This window comes from Chionomys nivalis, chromosome 2 (assembly GCF_950005125.1).
Source record: "Chionomys nivalis chromosome 2, mChiNiv1.1, whole genome shotgun sequence".
Classification (NCBI taxonomy): Eukaryota; Metazoa; Chordata; class Mammalia; order Rodentia; family Cricetidae; genus Chionomys; species Chionomys nivalis.
The window spans coordinates 74,763,087-74,781,365 of record NC_080087.1 but is presented as its reverse complement, the minus strand read 5'-3'; the positions used below and the strand labels follow the sequence as shown (position 1 = coordinate 74,781,365).

The 18,279-nt window shown below is 46.9% G+C and overlaps 1 protein-coding gene across 1 annotated transcript in view; it reads right to left on the bottom strand.

Annotated features, from left to right (window-relative positions):
* Window positions 1–10,533, bottom strand: part of Zc3h4 (zinc finger CCCH-type containing 4) — a 42,735-nt gene extending 32,202 nt beyond the window's left edge. The window contains exons 1-2 of the mRNA XM_057762210.1: window positions 10,493–10,533; window positions 9,146–9,299 (exon numbers count right to left, since the gene is read on the bottom strand). Of these exons, the coding sequence (XP_057618193.1) occupies window positions 9,146–9,294 (149 nt within the window). The 5' untranslated portion in view covers window positions 9,295–9,299; window positions 10,493–10,533. The remainder of the gene's footprint in view (window positions 1–9,145; window positions 9,300–10,492) is intronic.
* Between the last annotated feature and the right edge of the window lie 7,746 nt (window positions 10,534–18,279).

Sequence of the window (18,279 nt, the reverse complement as noted above, 5' to 3'; positions counted from 1 at the left end):
GTTACTGTCTTGACTTCTACCAGTTGGCAAACAGCCAGGACACATGGCTCTTCCAGAAGATGACTATCCCACCCTTTGCTGGCCAGGGGGTACCAGTTGATGAGTTTGTATGGTTTGAAAGCATTTCTCTTACTCAGGAGAGAAATGTCTAATCTGAAGAAAGATTCCACCTTATAATTTTTTAGAGAAATTAACACTGCCAACCAATAGAGCCTTGTGCATGCTTTTAGCATAGCATGGAACTATATTCCCTACGTTTGTATGACCTTTTTATTTATTTATAATTTATTTATTATTTTGGTTTTTTGAGACAGGGTTTCTCTGTATAGCCTTGGCTGTCCTGGAACTCACTCTATAGACCAGGTTGGTCTCAAACTCAGAGATCTGCCTGCCTCTGCCTCCAGAGTGCTTGAGATTAAAGACAGTACCATACCGCATAGTATCTTTTTTTTTTTTTTTGGTTTTTCGAGACAGAGACAGGGTTTCTCTGTGGTTTTGGAGCCTGTCCTGGAACTAGCTCTTGTAGACCAGGCTGGTCTTGAACTCACAGAGATCCGCCTGCCTCTGCCTCCCAAGTGCTGGGATTAAAGGCGTGCGCCACCACCGCCCGGCGCCACACAGTATCTTTAAAAAAAAAAAAAAAAAAAAAAACTTGGGAGGCAGAGGCAGGCGGATCTCTGTGAGTTCGAGACCAGCCTGGTCTACAGAGCTAGTTCCAGGACAGGCTCTAAAGCCACAGAGAAACCCTGTCTCGAAAAACCAAAAAAAAAAAAAAATTTTTTTTATTTATGAGCCAGGCAGTGGTGGTTCATGCTTTTCATCCCAGCACCTGGAAGGCAGAGGCAGGTGAACATCTGTGAGTTCAAGGTCAGCCTGATCTACAAAGTGAGTTCCAGGACAGTCAGGGCTGTTGCACAAAGAAGCCCTTTTTCGAAAAACCCAAAAAAGAAAAACAAAAAAAAAAAAGATTTTTATTTATGTATGTATATGTACCTGTGGGTTCTGAGAAAGGAACTCAGGTTCTCTGGACACGTGCTCTTAACCACTGAGTTAGGGCTTTTTGTTGTTTGTTTGTTTTGGGGGTTAAGAAGGTTTCTCTGTGTAGCTCTGACTGTTCTAGAACTTACTTTATAGAACAGGCTGACCTTAAACTCATACTTCCAATAATTTTGATGCCCTTTTTGAGCATCAGGCATACACATATTCCCAAAACATTCATACATGACATAAATCTTAAAACACACACACATTAAGAACTTCTGAAGAGCTGCAATTATCTGCATATAGCGTCTGCTGGTGCTCTGTATGGTGACATGCTAAGAAAAACTAAGCCCCAGCTGTCTGTTAGGAAAATGAGGAGGGCAATTATCCAAGCCACCCGCAGTAAACATTTAGTCAAGAAACTCTAGAGTCTGGTCCCAACTGCCTAGGGTTAGGTCACAGAAGGATGGATTAGCTGTGATTACATCCAGAGCTGGGCCTCAGGAAGACTTTTGTTACTTCTCATGAATGAAAATCCCAGACATGAGGGGTGGTGGTACAGCACTTTATCTAGAACATTCTTGGTTCATTCCCAGTACCTCAAAAAGGAAAAATTCACCCATCCACTTTGCAGCTAAAAAGCTTGAGCCTACATGCCCAAGCATGGAACACAAGGATGATGGAACCTCTATGAACTGAGAGCCTGGCAGTATTCGCCAACTTTATACTCCCCGTCCACCCCCACATAAGCATACTATGGCCACTGTGTGCAAAGGCCAACAAGCCTGGTCACGGGCCCAGAGTGTACACTGTCAGCTTTTTGCATGCCACATGGTGCTGTCTCAATTTCTCAGCTCTTCCATTTGCTACTGAGGATAATACAGATGAGCATGGCTATGCTGATAAACTCGGCCTATAAAAAGTGACTCAGGACAAGGGAAAGGGACAAAGTCCTATACTAGATGAACAGCTTTCAATTTTAATTTTCTTTCTTTTCAATTTCTTTTTTGTAGTACTGGGGCCAGGAATGGAACCCAGGTTTTTGTACATGCAAAATACCACTGACCACATCGCCAGCCAGTTCCGTTTTTAACTTCTATCTTGACAGGGTCTTGCTAACGAGCTTCAGCGAGCTTAGCTAAGGCAGGCTTTGTGATCCTCTTGCCTTAAGTCTCCCAGGAAGCTGGAACTGTAGGCCTGATCATCATGTCAGGGTCAAACTTTCTGCCCTTGACCTATGTCTCATCTCCTTTTACATTTTGTGTAAAGATATAAAGGAAGTTTCACTTATCTACATTTCTACCCTCTTCTCATGTTTGCCTAGTATGAAGACACATCAATAAATGGACTTCATAGCCCACTAAAGACCACACGCTACAGTGTGAAAAGTACTGTAGCGGTCTAAGTATGGTGGTACTTGTCTTTAGTCCCAATCTTGGGAGGCTAAGGCAAACAGATCTCTGTGAGTTTGAGGCCAACCTGATCTATGTAGCGAGTTTAGAACCTGTCTCAAAACAACAAAAAAAGTACTATATCACTGCACTTGGGAAGTTGAGGCAGAAGGACTGCTTCAAGTTTAAGGCCAGCCTGAACTATAGAATCAGACTCCATATCAAAAAAGAAAGAGGACTAAAGAGATGGCTGAGTTGTTAAGAGCACTAAATACTCGTCTACAGGACCTAAGCAGTTGCCAGTCCCCAAGTAGGTGTAACTCTAGTTCCAGGGAATCTATTGCCTATGAGGACACCTGCACTAATGTAAACATGCCAACACACACAAACTAAAATAAAACTAATCTAAAAGTGAGAGAGAAGAGCAATGTAGCAGACTCAGGACAGCACAGTGGGGAGAGACAGCACCTGTCACATACAGCCTCTAGCACTTTTCATGATTAAATCTTTTTTTGTTGATTTTCCAGCAAAGGTTAAATAGCTAGTGTAGGAAGACCAGGAAGACTGCAGCAGGCCTTGAAGGTTACCCTTTGACCTTTCAACTTATAAAGGTACAGTTATGCTACTGAGAGCCAGCCTCAAGTCAAAGGGCACAGAGGAACACACCTGCAATCCAAACACTTAAAAGGCAGCGGCAGAAGGACTGTCATACAGGGGACTCAGCATGGTAAGATAGCCAGTGTTCTATGCCAGGAAGAGCTACTGTGTGAGAACCTCTCTTGTTAAACCAGCCAAAACAACAAATACTAGGGGCTAGTCAGACATGTTGGTTACATTTGTGATTCCAGCATTCTTTTTTCCCCTTGGTTTTTCGAGACAGTTTCTCTGTAGCTTTGGAGCCTGTCGGGAACTTACTCAGTACACCAGGCTGGCCTTGAACTCACAGAGATTCATCCAACCGCCTGTCTCTGCCTCCCAAGTGCTGGGATTAAAGGTGTGTGCCACCACTGACCTGCATGATCCCTGCATTCTGAAGTCTAAGAAAGAGCATCACTCTAAGAAAGAGTTGAAGACTAGTATGTACTAAACTGTGAGAGCTTGTCTCACAAACGAAAACAACAACCAAGGGTTAGGGATACAGCTCTGTAGTAGAGCAACCATCTAGCGGTGCAGGGCCTTGGTTTCCTCCCCTAGTACCGAAAACAAAACACAACAATGAAACATTTCTGTTCCAAGCAAAATGCAGGACAAGCCTTGCTGCTGAATAAACAGCCAAATTACAAGAGGTGGCAGATCCTGGAATCCAGCACACCTGGCCCTCAGAGACTCAGACCAGGAGAGGTTGGCTGAAGTAGAGCAAGAAGGTGGGTTGAAGAGTGACGGTTGGCTTTGAATCCCCAGCTTAGCTGGGATGCTGACTCACTCCACTCTTAATTGCGAAGGCAAATACATGCCAGCACAGCAGGCACTGGCTCAAGACAGCAGGACATTTTAGCATCTAGAACAAGCACTGTGCAATAAGAAGTGCCACAAGATGGCTTCCATCAACTTTAGTCCTCACCAGCCTTTCGATTAAGAAAGCTGCCCAATGCTGGGCGGTGGTGGCGCACGCCTTTAATCCCAGCACTTGGGAGGCAGAGGCAGGTGAATCTCTGTGAGTTAGAGACCAGCCTGGTCTACAAGAGCTAGTTCCAGGAAAGGCTCCAAAACCACAGAGAAATCCTGTCTCGAAAAACCAAAAAAAAAAAAAGAAAAAGAAAGAAAGAAAGCTGCCCAGAATCTGAAAGGTACAGGACAAGTGAATTTCTCTGTCACACACACTCAGCTCTTACTTACACACCGGACTGAGTTCTATTTAGAATTTCTTCCTACATAAGGAAAGAGGCACTGTGCCGCAGCCACCATGTGGGTGCTCTGCAGTGCCCACTGGACTGTAGTGACCAAGAAGTGAGCACTGGTGCTAGAAGGCACCAGCCCTGAACAGTAAGAGCTGTTTCCAAATACCCGCTCTCTTCCTTCACATCCTGTTGCCACCTCCAGTGTTCAGCTGTGTCATCACTTGCCTGACAAACAGGGAGCTGAGTCACCAATCAACAGAGCCGAAGCAAGGAAAACAGTAAGGGACTCTGTTGGGGGAGCAATCTGGCCAGGAGAAACAAGCTACTCCTAGCAGTCTACAACCTAATGAAAAATTATCTCTATGATGATGTGGCTGTAACTAGCACCAACCAAGAGGCCATCTCTTCATTTGTCAGAGCAGCTCAAGAATCACCTCAATGGGCAATGTGCCTGAAATTGACTGTGAAATCACCCCACCTTCCACACAGCACTGTCACAACACGAACGCTGCACTGTGTCTACAGTGTGTCCAGAGCACTCACAAATGCAACAGAGCTTTGCAGCAGACGAGGCATCCAAACTAAGAAAGCCAGAGCTGGAATGTTTGGCTCCCTCTGGGCAAGTTCATTTTTGCCTTTACTTATCCAAACAGGCAACTTGCCACAGCCTATGAGGCCTTAATTATGTAACTGACTCCAGACCATTTCCTTCATTACCTCTTGCCAATGAGCGGGCTGTTCCTCCAGGTCCTCAAAGCACTCAGCAAGTAACAACTGCCAGAATGCTGAAACCTTCCTGTTTTCCTCCCATCCTGGCTGTGCACCCCAGCAGTGGTGAGGTACAACTCAAGCCACATCACTAAAGATTCCACAGCAGGGCAGAACCAGTCACTCTGGTACTACTAGAAGTTTCCATCCATACAGACCACATATAGGTTCCCTAAATTTGGACTAACTTAAAACTATCCACAGAGATCTGGAGACAGTTTAATTAGTCGCTTTCAACAGAGGTATTCACTGGAAATGGAATCCCTAATCCTCACCTCCATGAAAAACGTTTCTAGGGACACCTCAGCCACAGAACAATGAAGAAGGTGCTTCTGAGACACGAGACGGTACACAGGGAAGGTAAAAGACTGAACAGCAATGGGTGGGGGAGGGGGGCAATGCCAGGGCCTAGGAACCTATCCTAGAGTTTGGCTATATGCAAACAATCAAATTCAAGAGCCACACATTCATTCACCTCTAACTTGCCAGGCAGGGAAGTAAGGGTAGCCTGCCTTCCCAAACAATTTCCTCTTGGGTCTCTCTGACTAAGGTAAAAACCACATGGACGATTTTCTAAAAGAGCTAACTTTACTTTCAAAATATTCTGCCAAGAATCAAAATCAATCTAAATGAAGGAAAGCCCTAGAAGACAGACTAGGAGTTAGAAAGCCCTTATACAGAACCAATCTCTCTATCTTTGGAGGAATAAACTGGAGAATGGGGGTGGGGGTAGCTCTGACTTGAAGCAGCTACGCTGTCATGGTCAAAGCCCATTGTACTCTTACTGGGAGATTTTTGACTTGCTTTCAAATTATACTTTTCATCCAGAGAAAACAAAAACTTCCAAGGTTACAAAGTATTAAAGCTTTGCTGTTAAAATCAGGGATTCCAAGTGACACCCTTTTGCTTTTGCAACATCCATTAATTTCATTATTAACTAATACTGGTACATCAGTTTGGGGAGGAAAAAAAAGGTACTACTGTGACATTCCAAAAATAAGGACTACCTAAACGCAATTGACTTAATATCAGGGACTCCTCTGCAAACAAATCAAAAACAACAAACCCTTGTATGGCTGTGCCTAAAAGCGCTTTAAAATGTGTTGAGAAAACATCTTCAAGTTCAGCAAAATGACTGCTAAAATTTTCATTTCCAAAAGGAATCCCATTTCCTTCTAACATTTTAAAGTTTAAACATCCTTTTGCAATTTCCACACCCTAAACATGTGGAATGGAAAGGTTATCAGTTGGCAATCCAGTTTCTGTTCTGAGCTCCTAGAGGAGGAATTTTACACAAGATGGGAACTTTCAAATGTTCAGCTGACCCAGCACACTGGACTGTGTATTGAGTTCGTGCTTTAGACATTTTGTGCAGTAATATGTTATGGAAACTTCTTCCTTGAATAACTGATTTTACATTAGGCCACCATTGCATGGCAGGTAACTGTGAATATATTAAAAGGAATAAAACGAGAGGCCTGACAAACTGCAGTTTCCATGCTCAAGGGCGGGTGGGCCTCTTTTTCTCCTGAGGATGCAAAGAGGGAAACAGGTTCCTTTGGAAGGGACTAGGCATATGTGTGAGAACGACTTCCCTAACAAAGTACATCAGGGACCAAAAGTGGGCCAGGGGACAATGGCATTTCAACGTGTTTTTGTCTTTTAACAGAAGAACTTATGCTTGTAAAACACATTAGAAGGACAGTGTTAGGTCCTGCAAGTCATTGCTGCTGTTTTTGTTGTCCATGTTTCTTTTTAACTTGTATGTGTAAGATGAGGGGGCACTGAGGATGGGAGGTGTTCTCTCCAACATGACTGGGCGTGTAACACGTTTTACATCAACTTTTCACAGTCAGGCATGTGCTTTCCAACAAAGAGCGGTGGAGACAGGAGAGATCAGGGTTTGACACAGTTTACAGATACATTTTGTGCTTAGACAGTACTTTACAAATGACTTGCTCAATTTAAATGTCTATCACCATAAGAAACATTCCAGTAAAATAAGGACCTGCTTGAAATGGTCTTTTTTCGGAGGGGGGGGGAGCGGGATGTGATTTTAACTTGAATAAAAGTATAAACCAAATCAGTAAGCTTGTTCCCTACACTTGAAGCAGCCACTTTCTCTGAAGGCTGCAGACAAAGCAATGGACGGATCTGGAAAGAGGGTCACCAAGGGTCGGAAAACATACTGGGCCTTTTCCATGGATTTTTGTCATGTTACAGTAACACTTTTTTAAAAAAAAAAAAAAAGAACGAAAACTGTGTACATCAAATTTTCAAAAGTAAACACTGAAAGGATGTGCAAGTCTAAAAGGGCTCAACAGGGTTAGAATCCTGATTTGAACATAATAAATCCACTCTCAAGCATCACTTTGGTCTAAAGGCGAGGAGGAAGCAGGCAGGAAAGGGACTAAAAGAGGGAGATAATTGAATTACTCAATAAAAGAGGCTACTTACCATCCCAACCCATTGTAAGACATACACTTCTGACATAAGAGAACTCCTTAGAGGTCGGATAAAGCTCGTAAGCACCTTTGAGTAAGGCACCTGCCCCTGAGAGGGCCTGGAAGCCCAACGTGGGCTTAGCGAACAGACCTCCGCTAATCTGTTTATTTCCTTGAACTGTAGTCTGGCTGCGAAGGGCTGCGATTCCCAAGACGATACATTTAATTAGAACAAAACGAGGAAAAAAAAAAAAAGTAAAAAGCTCACCAAACTGCTGCACCTGTGTCTTTGAATGTGGGTGCCATTTCTTTTAAAAGGCAAAGAAGGGTCTGTGAAGGAGAAAGGGAAACGAAAGAGGCCGTGGGAGTGGGGATAAAGGGCTGAGACCCTTGTCTGGAGGGGTGCTCTGGGATTCCCCAGGCGGCTGCAAGCCATCTGTCCAGCGAATTCTCCACCCTACCCCTGCCCCCACTGCCTGCAAGACTCGCTTTCCTGCCCACTGAAACCCACCTTTCTATTTTCAAATCTACTCCTTCCAGCCCCCAGGAGTCAGCAAATCCTGTACCCCATACCCTTATGCTCCAGGAGGGCCAAAAGGGCCCAAAACCTCATCCTGAAAACGCGCGGGGCCGTCCCCATTATTACCAGCCAGAGAAGGGCGTGGGGGAAGCCACTTCGCACTTAATAAAGGACATGGGGTGCCATAGTTCACATCCTGCCAAAGTACAAGGGAACCTCCTTTGCTCCCATAAGAGCAATAGCACCCCATTTTACTCTTAAAGAGGGGACATGCCCAGAAGAAAACAGTGGCCAACTTCCTCTCCTATGCACAGCAAACAATCTTCAACACCCCCGAGGAAAAAAAAAAACTTAAGGATCCTCCACCAATGTCACCTACCTACAAAAAGAGGGGACCCTGAGGAAAAAAAGCGGGGTTCACAAAAAAGGTCAGGAGCTTTCACCTAAAAAGCTGGAGATGCACCCCTTCCCTGCCTGCCTTCTAGGGAGTAACTAGAAAATACCTCCCGCCAAAAAATTCAGAGTGCACAAGAGCCCCCATCCTAAGGAGCCCTCCACAGAAGGATGGAGCGAAGGCTGATTCGAACCCCCACTTTCTGCCTCCGTTAGACTCGGGTACCTATCAAAAATGAGCAGGGTATATACCTCCCCCAGGAGAAAGGATACTGTCAGGGATTGGGAAGACACCCAACTCCGAACCCCTAAGAGAGGAGCTGTAAACTGCAGATCCCCCTAAAACAAGAGAATCCGGGGGCCCCTCCCCCAAAGCCTTCCCCGAAGCCAGACGACAGGCCGCTGACGGCCAGCTCCGGGCGCAGGGGCGACCGAGGAGCCTGATGGGCCTCGGCAAGCCCACTCCCTTGGCGGCCCGTGACCCGGGCGGGCGGACGGACGGACAGACCGGCGGGCGCGGGGGGTCCAGGGGGCGCCTCCTCACCTTCCCCTCAGCATGGCGCCCAAAAAAAGACAGAGCGAGAGCGAGGGAGAGCGGGCGAACGCCGCGAGGGGGGGCAACGCATGAGGCCGGGAGAGAAAGCGAAGCGAGAAAGAGCGAGCGAGCTAGAGACACCCACCGACCCCGCCCTTCCTCCTCCTCCTCCTCCTCCTCCGCGGCCCGGCCCAACATGGCGGCCGTCCCCTTCCTCCTCCTCTTCCTCCCCCCCCCCCGGGGGACGCTGCCCGGCTCAGGCCGGGGGGCCTGACCTGTCGTCAGGGAGCGGGAGGCGGTGGTGGAGGAGGTGCGGGGTGGCCGCGCGGCCGTCGGGGGAACACGGAGGAGGCGAAGGCGTTGATGGTGGCGGCGGCGATGACTCTGATGGCGGCGGCGGGGGGGTCCCGGGCGCGGCCTCCATCGTTCCTTTGAGGGGGAGGGGATGTTAATGCACGAAAAAGGACTGCTTGGGCGTGGCGGGAGGGGCACACTTCAGCTCTCCGAGGCTCCTGATGGGAATTGGGCATATATCGATCTCTTTCTATATATATATATATAGGCTTTTTTTCGGCTTCGGAATCACCTCTGAGCCGACTTCTACGTAGGCCGCGCGGCCTAGGCCCCGGCGAGGCCACCCGCCGCCTTTCTCCGCAGCCCGCCCCTGCGATCACTCGTTCACGGGCACGGGACCCTCATCGGGGCGAGAGGTCCCCTTCCGATACACGCACACACACACACACACACGGGCCCCTGAGGCCGGAGACCCGGGGGACACGGACACTGGTGGGTGGTTGGGTGTAATTAGCGCGGGTCGCGCGCAACGGAGCAAGCGAAGGGGAAGGGGGAAAGAGGAGAGCGAGCAAGGGGATGGTTAAAAAAAAAATTTAAGGAGAAGAGGAAACGGGCTGCGGAGATGGGCCGACTGTCTGCCCGCCCTAGATGCCCCAGCTGCCGGGCCCCCGCCGCGGTCAGGAATTCACACAAAATGGCGGCACAGCCCGAACGAGCACAGAGGCTGAAGCTGGAGGAAGGGCGTGGAGGGAGGGGGTAACTGAGAGGCCGAAGAAGCGTCACGTGGAGAGGGGCAGAGACAGCCTGCCCGAAAAAAGGCGGAAAGAACCGAAGCGGAAGGGAGAGGCGGAGGAGAGACGGAAAGAGCCGAATGCAGCTGAAAAAAACCCGAGAGGCTGGAATAAGCCGGAAAGAGCCGAAGGATGATCTAGGTCACTGAAGGAACGTGAAGCGGATCGGAGACCCACCTAAAGAACCAAGGGTGGTCGTGGGGGTGGGACTAGAAAAGGCACCGTGAGCCGGAAATAGCCGAAGCGCTTCGGGATTGGAGAACCCCGAGGACTTGAGATAATCCGGAAAGAGCCGAAGTCAGTGAAGGGAGCGCGGCGAGAGGCGGAAGTAGCTGAAATAAATCGAGCTGAGCGAATAGGAATTAGCGAATGAGCTGCACGGGTGGGGCTGAAAAGGCGATTAATTAACTCAAAGAGTAAATGACTTTCAGGAGCTCGCCCCAGAGCAAGCGAGAAGAACCGAAAATTGCTAGTTTGAAGGAAGGCGGGAAGAGCCAAAAGTTTTAGGTGGGAGAATGGGAGGGAAAAAAATTTAACCGAAAGCCGGAGACCGGTCCCAGGAGCCGGACGTTTCCGAAGAGGGGCTGGAGCAGAGGCGGCCCGGAGATGACGTCACTACATAACTCGGCTGGTGACGTCATCCCTGGGGGCGAGAAGGGCGGGGCCTGACCTGCGGGCGCTATGAAAAATCCTCTCGGTTCTTTAAACCACGAACGAAATCTTTTGACCCTCACCACTTTCCCAAGTTGATGGTCTTCGTTTATAAATGGAGGCTGAAACCGAAGGCTGAAGGCTCAATTGGCTTAAGATCATAGGTTTGGAGCCAGGATCTGGGAAAAAAGCTCAGTTGGCAGTGCTTGGTTCTAAGCATACATTGCCAGCATCGGGTAGAACCGATCGCGACGGCTCCGCAGCACTCAGGGGAAGGGGTGGGGCGGTGGAGTTAGGGGAACAGAAAATTGAGAAATCCAAGGTCATCCTGGCCCGCGTGAGGGAAGGAGAGAAACGGCTCCAGAAAGATACCACGTCCTCTAACCTCAGGCGCGGGCTCACACACTAAATAATTTAAAAAGTTGTTCAGTTCTTGTTTTGTTTTGTTCGAGACAGGGTTTCTTTATTTATTTATTTTAGAGACAGGGTTTCTCCGTAGCTTTTGGTTCCTGTCCTGGAACTAGCTCTTGTAGACCAGGCTGGCCTCGAACTCACAGAGATCCGCCTGCCTCTGCCTCCCGAGTGCTGGGATTAAAGGCGTGCGCCTCCAACGTCCGGCTGAGACAGGGTTTCTTTGGTGCCCATCCTGGAACTAGCTTTTGTAGACCAGACTGGCCTCCAACTCAGAGAGATCCTCCTGCCTCTGCCTCCCGAGTGCTGGGATTAAAGGCGTGCACCACCACCACCAGGCTAAATTGTTCAGTTCTATTTGCACCCAGAGATCTACGTTTTCATTAGTTCTTTTTACCGTGCCACTTTCTGTGACAAAAGATGGGCACAGCATCATGGAGTTTAGTAATGGAAATTGCCCTTAAGAGAGAGAAAGTGGAAGCGAGATTACTGACGACAGGGACAGGCAGAAGAGAGAGCTCCAAAGGAAGGAAATAGATCTTTTACCCCTTTTTGAAGCAGGTATCCCTTTTATTCTCAAAAGGGAAAGAAAAGTATATGAAGATAGGGGCCTTGTAATGAAAGAAAACAAAATTCATAGCTCATCTGAGATGTATGTTGGGGTTGGTGGTGACATAAAATTAGTTCTGAAAAACTAATGAGCCAGCCGGGCGGTGGTGGCGCACGCCTTTAATCCCAGCACTCGGGAGGCAGAGGCAGGCGGATCTCTGGGAGTTCGAGGCCAGCCTGGGCTACAAAGGGAGTTCCAGGACAGGCTCCAAAGCTACAGAGAAACCCTGTCTCGAAAAACCAAAAAATAAAGAAAAGAAAAGAAAAAAAAGAAAAAAAAATAATGAGCCTTTTGATTTTTTTTTTTTTTTTTTGGTTTTGGAGCCTGTCCTGGAACTCCCTTTGTAGACCAGGCTGGCCTCGAACTCACAGAGATCCGCCTGCCTCTGCCTCCCGAGTGCTGAGATTAAAAGCGTGCGCCATCACCGCCCAGCGAGCCTTTTGATCTTTAACCAAAGTTTCTGTCGGGATTCAATCCCTAATTTAATTTCTTTTTATTTTTATTTTATGTGTCTTGGTGTTTGCCTAAATGTATGTCTGTGCACAAATGTACATCGGTGCCAGAAGAGGGCCAGTTCTTCATGGGCTGGAGGGAGTCACAGCCAGGTGTAAGCTGACATGTGGGTGCTGGGAATTGAACTCAGGTCCTCTGAAATGGCTCTTAATAGATGAGCCATCTCTCCAGGCCCCGATCTAATTTCTTTGGGTGCAATCCAAACTCTTGTACTTGCTACACAAATTCTTTGAGACACCCAGACACAGTTCCTAATCTAATAGAAGCTATACCCCCGCCACACAGGCTCTCACTATATACCTCCCTATATATGGAGTTGCCTCAAACTCCCGGAGCTCCACCAGTGTCTGGAGTTGAAATTAGCCACAACTCAACTTATTCCCTTATATGCAATGTCTCTAAGAGCAGATCTTTTGACCTGCTCATAACTAGATTATCTAAAAATATTCTTATAAACTGACCATGGTAGATAATACCTGTAATCCCAACACTTTGGGGGGGGTGGCTGGAGGGTTTTTTGTTTTGTTGTGTTTTTTGTTTTTTTTGTTTTTTTTTTTTTGGTTTTTGGAGACAGGGTTTCTCTGTGGTTTTGGAGCCTGTCCTGGAACTAGCTCTTGTATACCACGCTGGTCTCGAACTCACAGAGATCCACCTGCCTCTGCCTCCCAAGTGCTGGGATTAAAGGTGTGCGCCACCACCACCCGGCAATGTTTTGTTGTGTTTTGTTTTGTTTTGTTTTGTTTTTGAGTCAAGGTTTCTCTGTAACTTTGGAGCCTCTCCTGGACCTCACATGGTACACCAGACTGGTCTCTAACTCACAGAGATCCCCCTGTCTCTGTCTCCTGAGTACTGGGAATAAAAGGTGTGTACCACCATTGCTCAGCATTCCCAGCACTTCTGAGGCTGAGACAGGAAGATCACCCAGGCTACATGGTAAGTTCCAAGATAATCTAAACTAGAGAGTAAGACCCTATCTCAAATCAAAAAAAAAAAAAAAAAAAACTCCCACAAAACAAGGGAAAAATCTAAAAAGCAAATAATAAACTTGCAGTGGTGGTGTAAGCCTTTGATCCCAGCACTTGGGAGGCAGAGGCAGGCAGATCTCTGTGAGTTCAAGGCTAACCTGGCGTACAGAGCAAGGCCCTGTCTCAAAAAAACCAAATAGGAAAAAAAAATAACCATAAGCAAAGAAGGAAGAAGAAGAGAAAAGAAAAAAGAACTCCACAGCAGGTAACATGGCAAACAGGTACATGAAAACCTGATTTTGATCCCCTGAGCCCCCACAAAGATAATCCAATCATGTGGTATACGTCTGCAATCCTTGTACTCTATAGCACACAGAAGGCAGAGGCAGTAGAGTTGGCCTGGATCTCCTGGGCCTAAAGATGTTTCAGTAAGGTAAAAGCAGAGAAACTGCTTGTAGGGAGTAGAAGAAACACTGAGTGAAGGAGGTTGTGGATGTGTTGTTGGCACGACCATGTCAAGGACTCCAAAGCCTCAAACCCTTCTTTCCTGGTCCTTGTGAATATTAATAATGTGTACAGAAAATGTCCACGAAGCCGGGCGGTGGTGGCGCACGCCTTTAATCCCAGCACTCGGGAGGCAGAGGCAGGCGGATCTCTGTGAGTTCGAGACCAGCCTGGTCTACAAGAGCTAGTTCCAGGACAGGCTCCAAAACCACAGAGAAACCCTGTCTCTGTCTCGAAAAACCAAAAAAAAAAAAAAAAGAAAATGTCCACGATATGCCATGTGGTGGTGGCTTACGCCTTTAATCCCAGCACCTGGGAGACACAGGCAGGCAGATCTCTGCGAGTTCGAGGCCAGCCTAGTCCACAGAGTGAGTTCCAGGACAGCCAGGACTGTTTCACAGAGAAACTCTGTCTTGGAAAAAAAAAAAAAAAAAAAGAAAAGAAAAGAAAGGAAAAATGTCCACCATAGCTTTCCCCCATATTTACATTCTGAAGACTGCTCCCTTACAAAGACTCCTCCTACAAAGACAAGCTAAACCTGTCTCTTTGATCAAGTTGTATACCATAGACCCGGGCTCCTTCTTTATCTGTATGTAATAGCCCTGTGTTTGAATGTATTTGGCCCCCATAAATTCATAGGGCACTATTAGGAGGTGTGACCTTGTTGAAGGAGGCTAGACAACACAGATCTTCATTTCAGAGTCTGAGGCTACAGGGCACACCTTTAATCTGGGCGACACCTTCTGCTGGAAGTGTCACTGTGGGGGGCAGGCTTTGATCTTTTTAACAAGCCTCACTCCCTGTGACAGTCAGTCTGACTTTCTGTTGCCTGCAAGATGTAGGACACTGGACTGTTTCTCCAACACTATGCCTGCCTGTATGCCTCCAACATGAACCTCTGAACTGTAATCAGGCCACCACAATTGAATATTTCCTTTGTAAGAGTTGCCATGGTTATGGTGTCTCTTCACAGCAATAGTAAACCCTAACTAAGACATCCTGCCCCAGCCAGTGGTGGTGGCACACACTTTTAATACCAACACTCAGGAGGCTGAGGCTGGTGGATTTCTGTGAGTTTGAAGACAGTCTGGTCAGTGAGCGGAGTGAGCTCCAGGACAAGCTCCAAAGCTATTCTGAGAAACAGTTTAAAAAAAAAAAAAAGACATCCTACCCCTTCATTCAGCAATATGCATTAATGCTGCTGTTCTAGTGTAAATAATAAACACACTGAACTTCCAGGATGCAGAGGGTCTCCATCAGAGAGCCTTGAACTTTTGATCTCCACTTCCAGGGTGCTGGGATCACAGGCAGGCACCATCCCATCTTGACCAAACCCAGAACCCAGAACTTCCTGTGTGCTAAGAAAGCACTCTAACCAATTAATGTCTGTCCCCACTCCGTCAAGGGTCTTTTCTTTCTAGTTCTTGGGATGGCCCTAAGGTGGGTTTTTGTTACATAAACGAAGGAGTTTACAGAGATAGAGATAACACTCTCATTCCTGCTAAATGAGGAAAACTATCTGGTACCATCCCCTGGAGTCCTCTGGAAAATACATGAGCAGGTGAGAGACAAAAAGCAGTGGCGCACACCTTTAACTCGGCACTGGGGAGGCAGAGGCAGGCAGATCTCTGAGTTTGAGGTCAGCCTAGTCTACAGAGTGAGTTTCAGGACAGTCATGGCTACACAGAGAAAACTTGTCAAGAAAGAAAGAAAGAAGGAAGGAAGGAAGGAAGGAAGGAAGGAAGGAAGAAAGGAAGGAAGGAAAGAGAAAAGATGCCATTAAAAAAAAAAGCTGGGAGCCGGGCGGTGGTGGCGCACGCCTTTAATCCCAGCACTTGGGAGGCAGAGGCAGGCGGATCTCTGTGAGTTCGAGACCAGCCTGGTCTACAGAGCTAGTTCCAGGACAGGCTCCAAAACCACAGAGAAACCTTGTCTCGAAAAACCAAAAAAAAAAACAACTTTTAATCTTAACACTCCTGAGGTAGAAGTAGGTGGATCTCTGTGAGTTGGAGCAAAACAGAGCAAAAACCTGAAGAGAGAGAGAGAGAGAGAGAGAGAGAGAGAGAGAGAGAGAGAGAGAGAGAGAGAGAGAGAGAACTGGTAGAAAAAAAAGAGCGAGAGGCATCATTACACTGACTTGGCCCTGTTGCATGCAATACAATTTCTCTCTCCCTCTTCTTTTCATGAAGCCCGGCTTTTAGCAAGAAGGTGCCAGATGAAAAGAACAAAGCTGAGAGCTAGATTCATCCTCTTCTCGAGGGGATGATTTCGCCCCCTAGAGGATCTCTGTGAAATTACTGAGGAAAATTAATGAGTGGTTTTCAGTAATCAACTTTCTCTGGGGAAATGGTGTGCCCTCCCTTAGGATCTTTTTTTTAATTTCCCTTTTTTGCTGTTAGTTACGGTGAGGAGGGGTCTATTTCCAGGGATCTGCACTCATCATAAATGATTACTTCATTAACAGTTAGTGAAAACAAGGCCTGAGGCAAAAGGCAAAAATTCCAAAACTATAGAAGTTGAGAAAACACATCAGGAGTTCAAGGTCATTCTCCAGCGCGACTACTTCGAGTTCAGCTTGGGCCACGTGAGATCTTGTCACAGAAAAAGCAAGAGGACAGCCAGGGCTACACAGAGAAACCCTTTCTTAAAAAAAAAAAAAAAAGAAAGAAAAGAAAAAGAGCCGGGCGGTGGTGGCGCACGCCTTTAATCCCAGCACTTGGGAGGCAGAGGCAGGCGGATCTCTGTGAGTTCGAGACCAGCCTGGTCTACAAGAGCTAGTTCCAGGACAGGCTCCAAAACCAAAAAAAAAAAAAACCCTTTAATCCCACATTTGGGAGGCAAAGGCAAGTGAATCTCTGTGAGTTCGAGGCCAGCCTGTTCTACAGAGCGAGTTCCAGAACACTCAGAACTATATAGAGAGAAACCCTGTCTTGGAAAAACAATAAAAAATAAATAAAAATTAAAAAAAGAAAGACAGAAATGTTTTGTCATTTGGGACAGTAATTGGTTGACATAATAAGTGTACTAAATGTCACTATGAATTACCCACTTGAAAATGACTCATAAGCCTGCCAGTAGTGGACACCTTTATTCCCTGCAGTCGGGAGGCAGAGGCAGGCAGATCTCCGAGTTGGAGGCCAAACTCCAGGACTACACAGAGCTACACAGAGAAACTCTGTCAGAAAAAGAAAAAGAAAGAAAGAACGAAAGAAAGGCTTGTAAGGAGCTAAGGCAAGGTTAAAAATACCTGCGTCTAGCTAAGCGGTGGTGGCACACACCTTTAATCCCAGCACTCGGGAGGCAGAGGCAGGTGGATCTCCGTGAGTTTGATGCCAGCCTGGTCTACAAGAGCTAGTTCCAGGACAGGTTCCAAAAGCCACAGAGAAACGCTGTCTCGAAAAACCAAGTCTGCGTCTTACTCCAGTTCATGTAAACCCATGACCTCCTCTAGCCTCCAAAGACATATGCATGTGTCGCACAGACACACATTTACGAAAAACACCCATTCACTTAAAAACAAACCAAAGGGCTCTTGACTCCTAAGCCATCTCCATTCCTGGGTACACTTGTTACCATTTCTGCCTTTGTTCTTTCCCTTGCTACTCACACAGCAGGCAAGGCACCCACACTGTGGTTCTCTTCTGTGAGCCCCGTGGCCTCTCTCCCTTTCGTTACCCTTTGGCTCTGCAATTAGGTCTTGATTTTGGAAGAACTACAGCATCAATGGTGGTTGCCGCAGCTCGCCAAGGCCCTTGAGGGTTGCTGGCTGTTTCAGAAGTTTCCTGATCCTCGTGAATACACAGGAAATGAGAAGAGGGCTAGGAATGGCTGTCTCTTTCCATTCCAGCAATGACCTGAGCACCACTCTTGGGTCCACTGATGTCACCTACAGGTAGTGCTCACTCTTTGGACCCTGAGTGTTACACCTTCAGAGAAGGTTGGCAGGCAGGCATGATACTCTGACAGATTGGTAGTGGGGTGCATCATGGCAGGGAAGGCATGGCAGCAGGAATATGAGGCCCCACGGGCACTCTGAAAGCAGAGCCTTTACAATATTTATCTATCTACTTAATTATTAATTTTCAAGACAGGATGCCTCTGTGTAACAGTTCTAGCTGTTCTGGAACTAGCTCTTATATACCAGGCTACCCACAAACTCACAGAGATCCACCAGCCTCTGCCTCCCGAGTGCTGGGAGTCAGAGGCAGGTGGATCTCTGTGAGTTCGAGGCCAGCCTGGTCTACAGAATGAGTTCCAGGATAGTCACTGCTACCCAGAGAAACTGTGTCTTGGAAAACCAAAAGGAAAAGAAAAAAAGATGAGGTATAATGTGTTTATCTGTAATCGTAGCATCCCAGAAGCTGAGGCAGCAAGAGGATTGTTGGGAGCTTTGAGGTCAATCAGTGCTTTATTAAACCATTATGTGTGACAAATCTTCACAGCACTTCCCCTTTTTCTTTTCTTTCTTTCTTTCTTTCTTTCTTTCCTTCCTTCTTTCTTTTTTTTTCTCATTTTTTTATTCTTTTTTAATTAAAATTTCCAACTGCTCCCCGTTTCCCATTTCCCTCCCCCTTCTTTCTTTTTTTTTACAGATTTATTTATTATGTATACAGTGTTCTCCTGCATGCATGCCTGCAGGAAGAGGGCAACAGATCTCATTTAAGACGGGT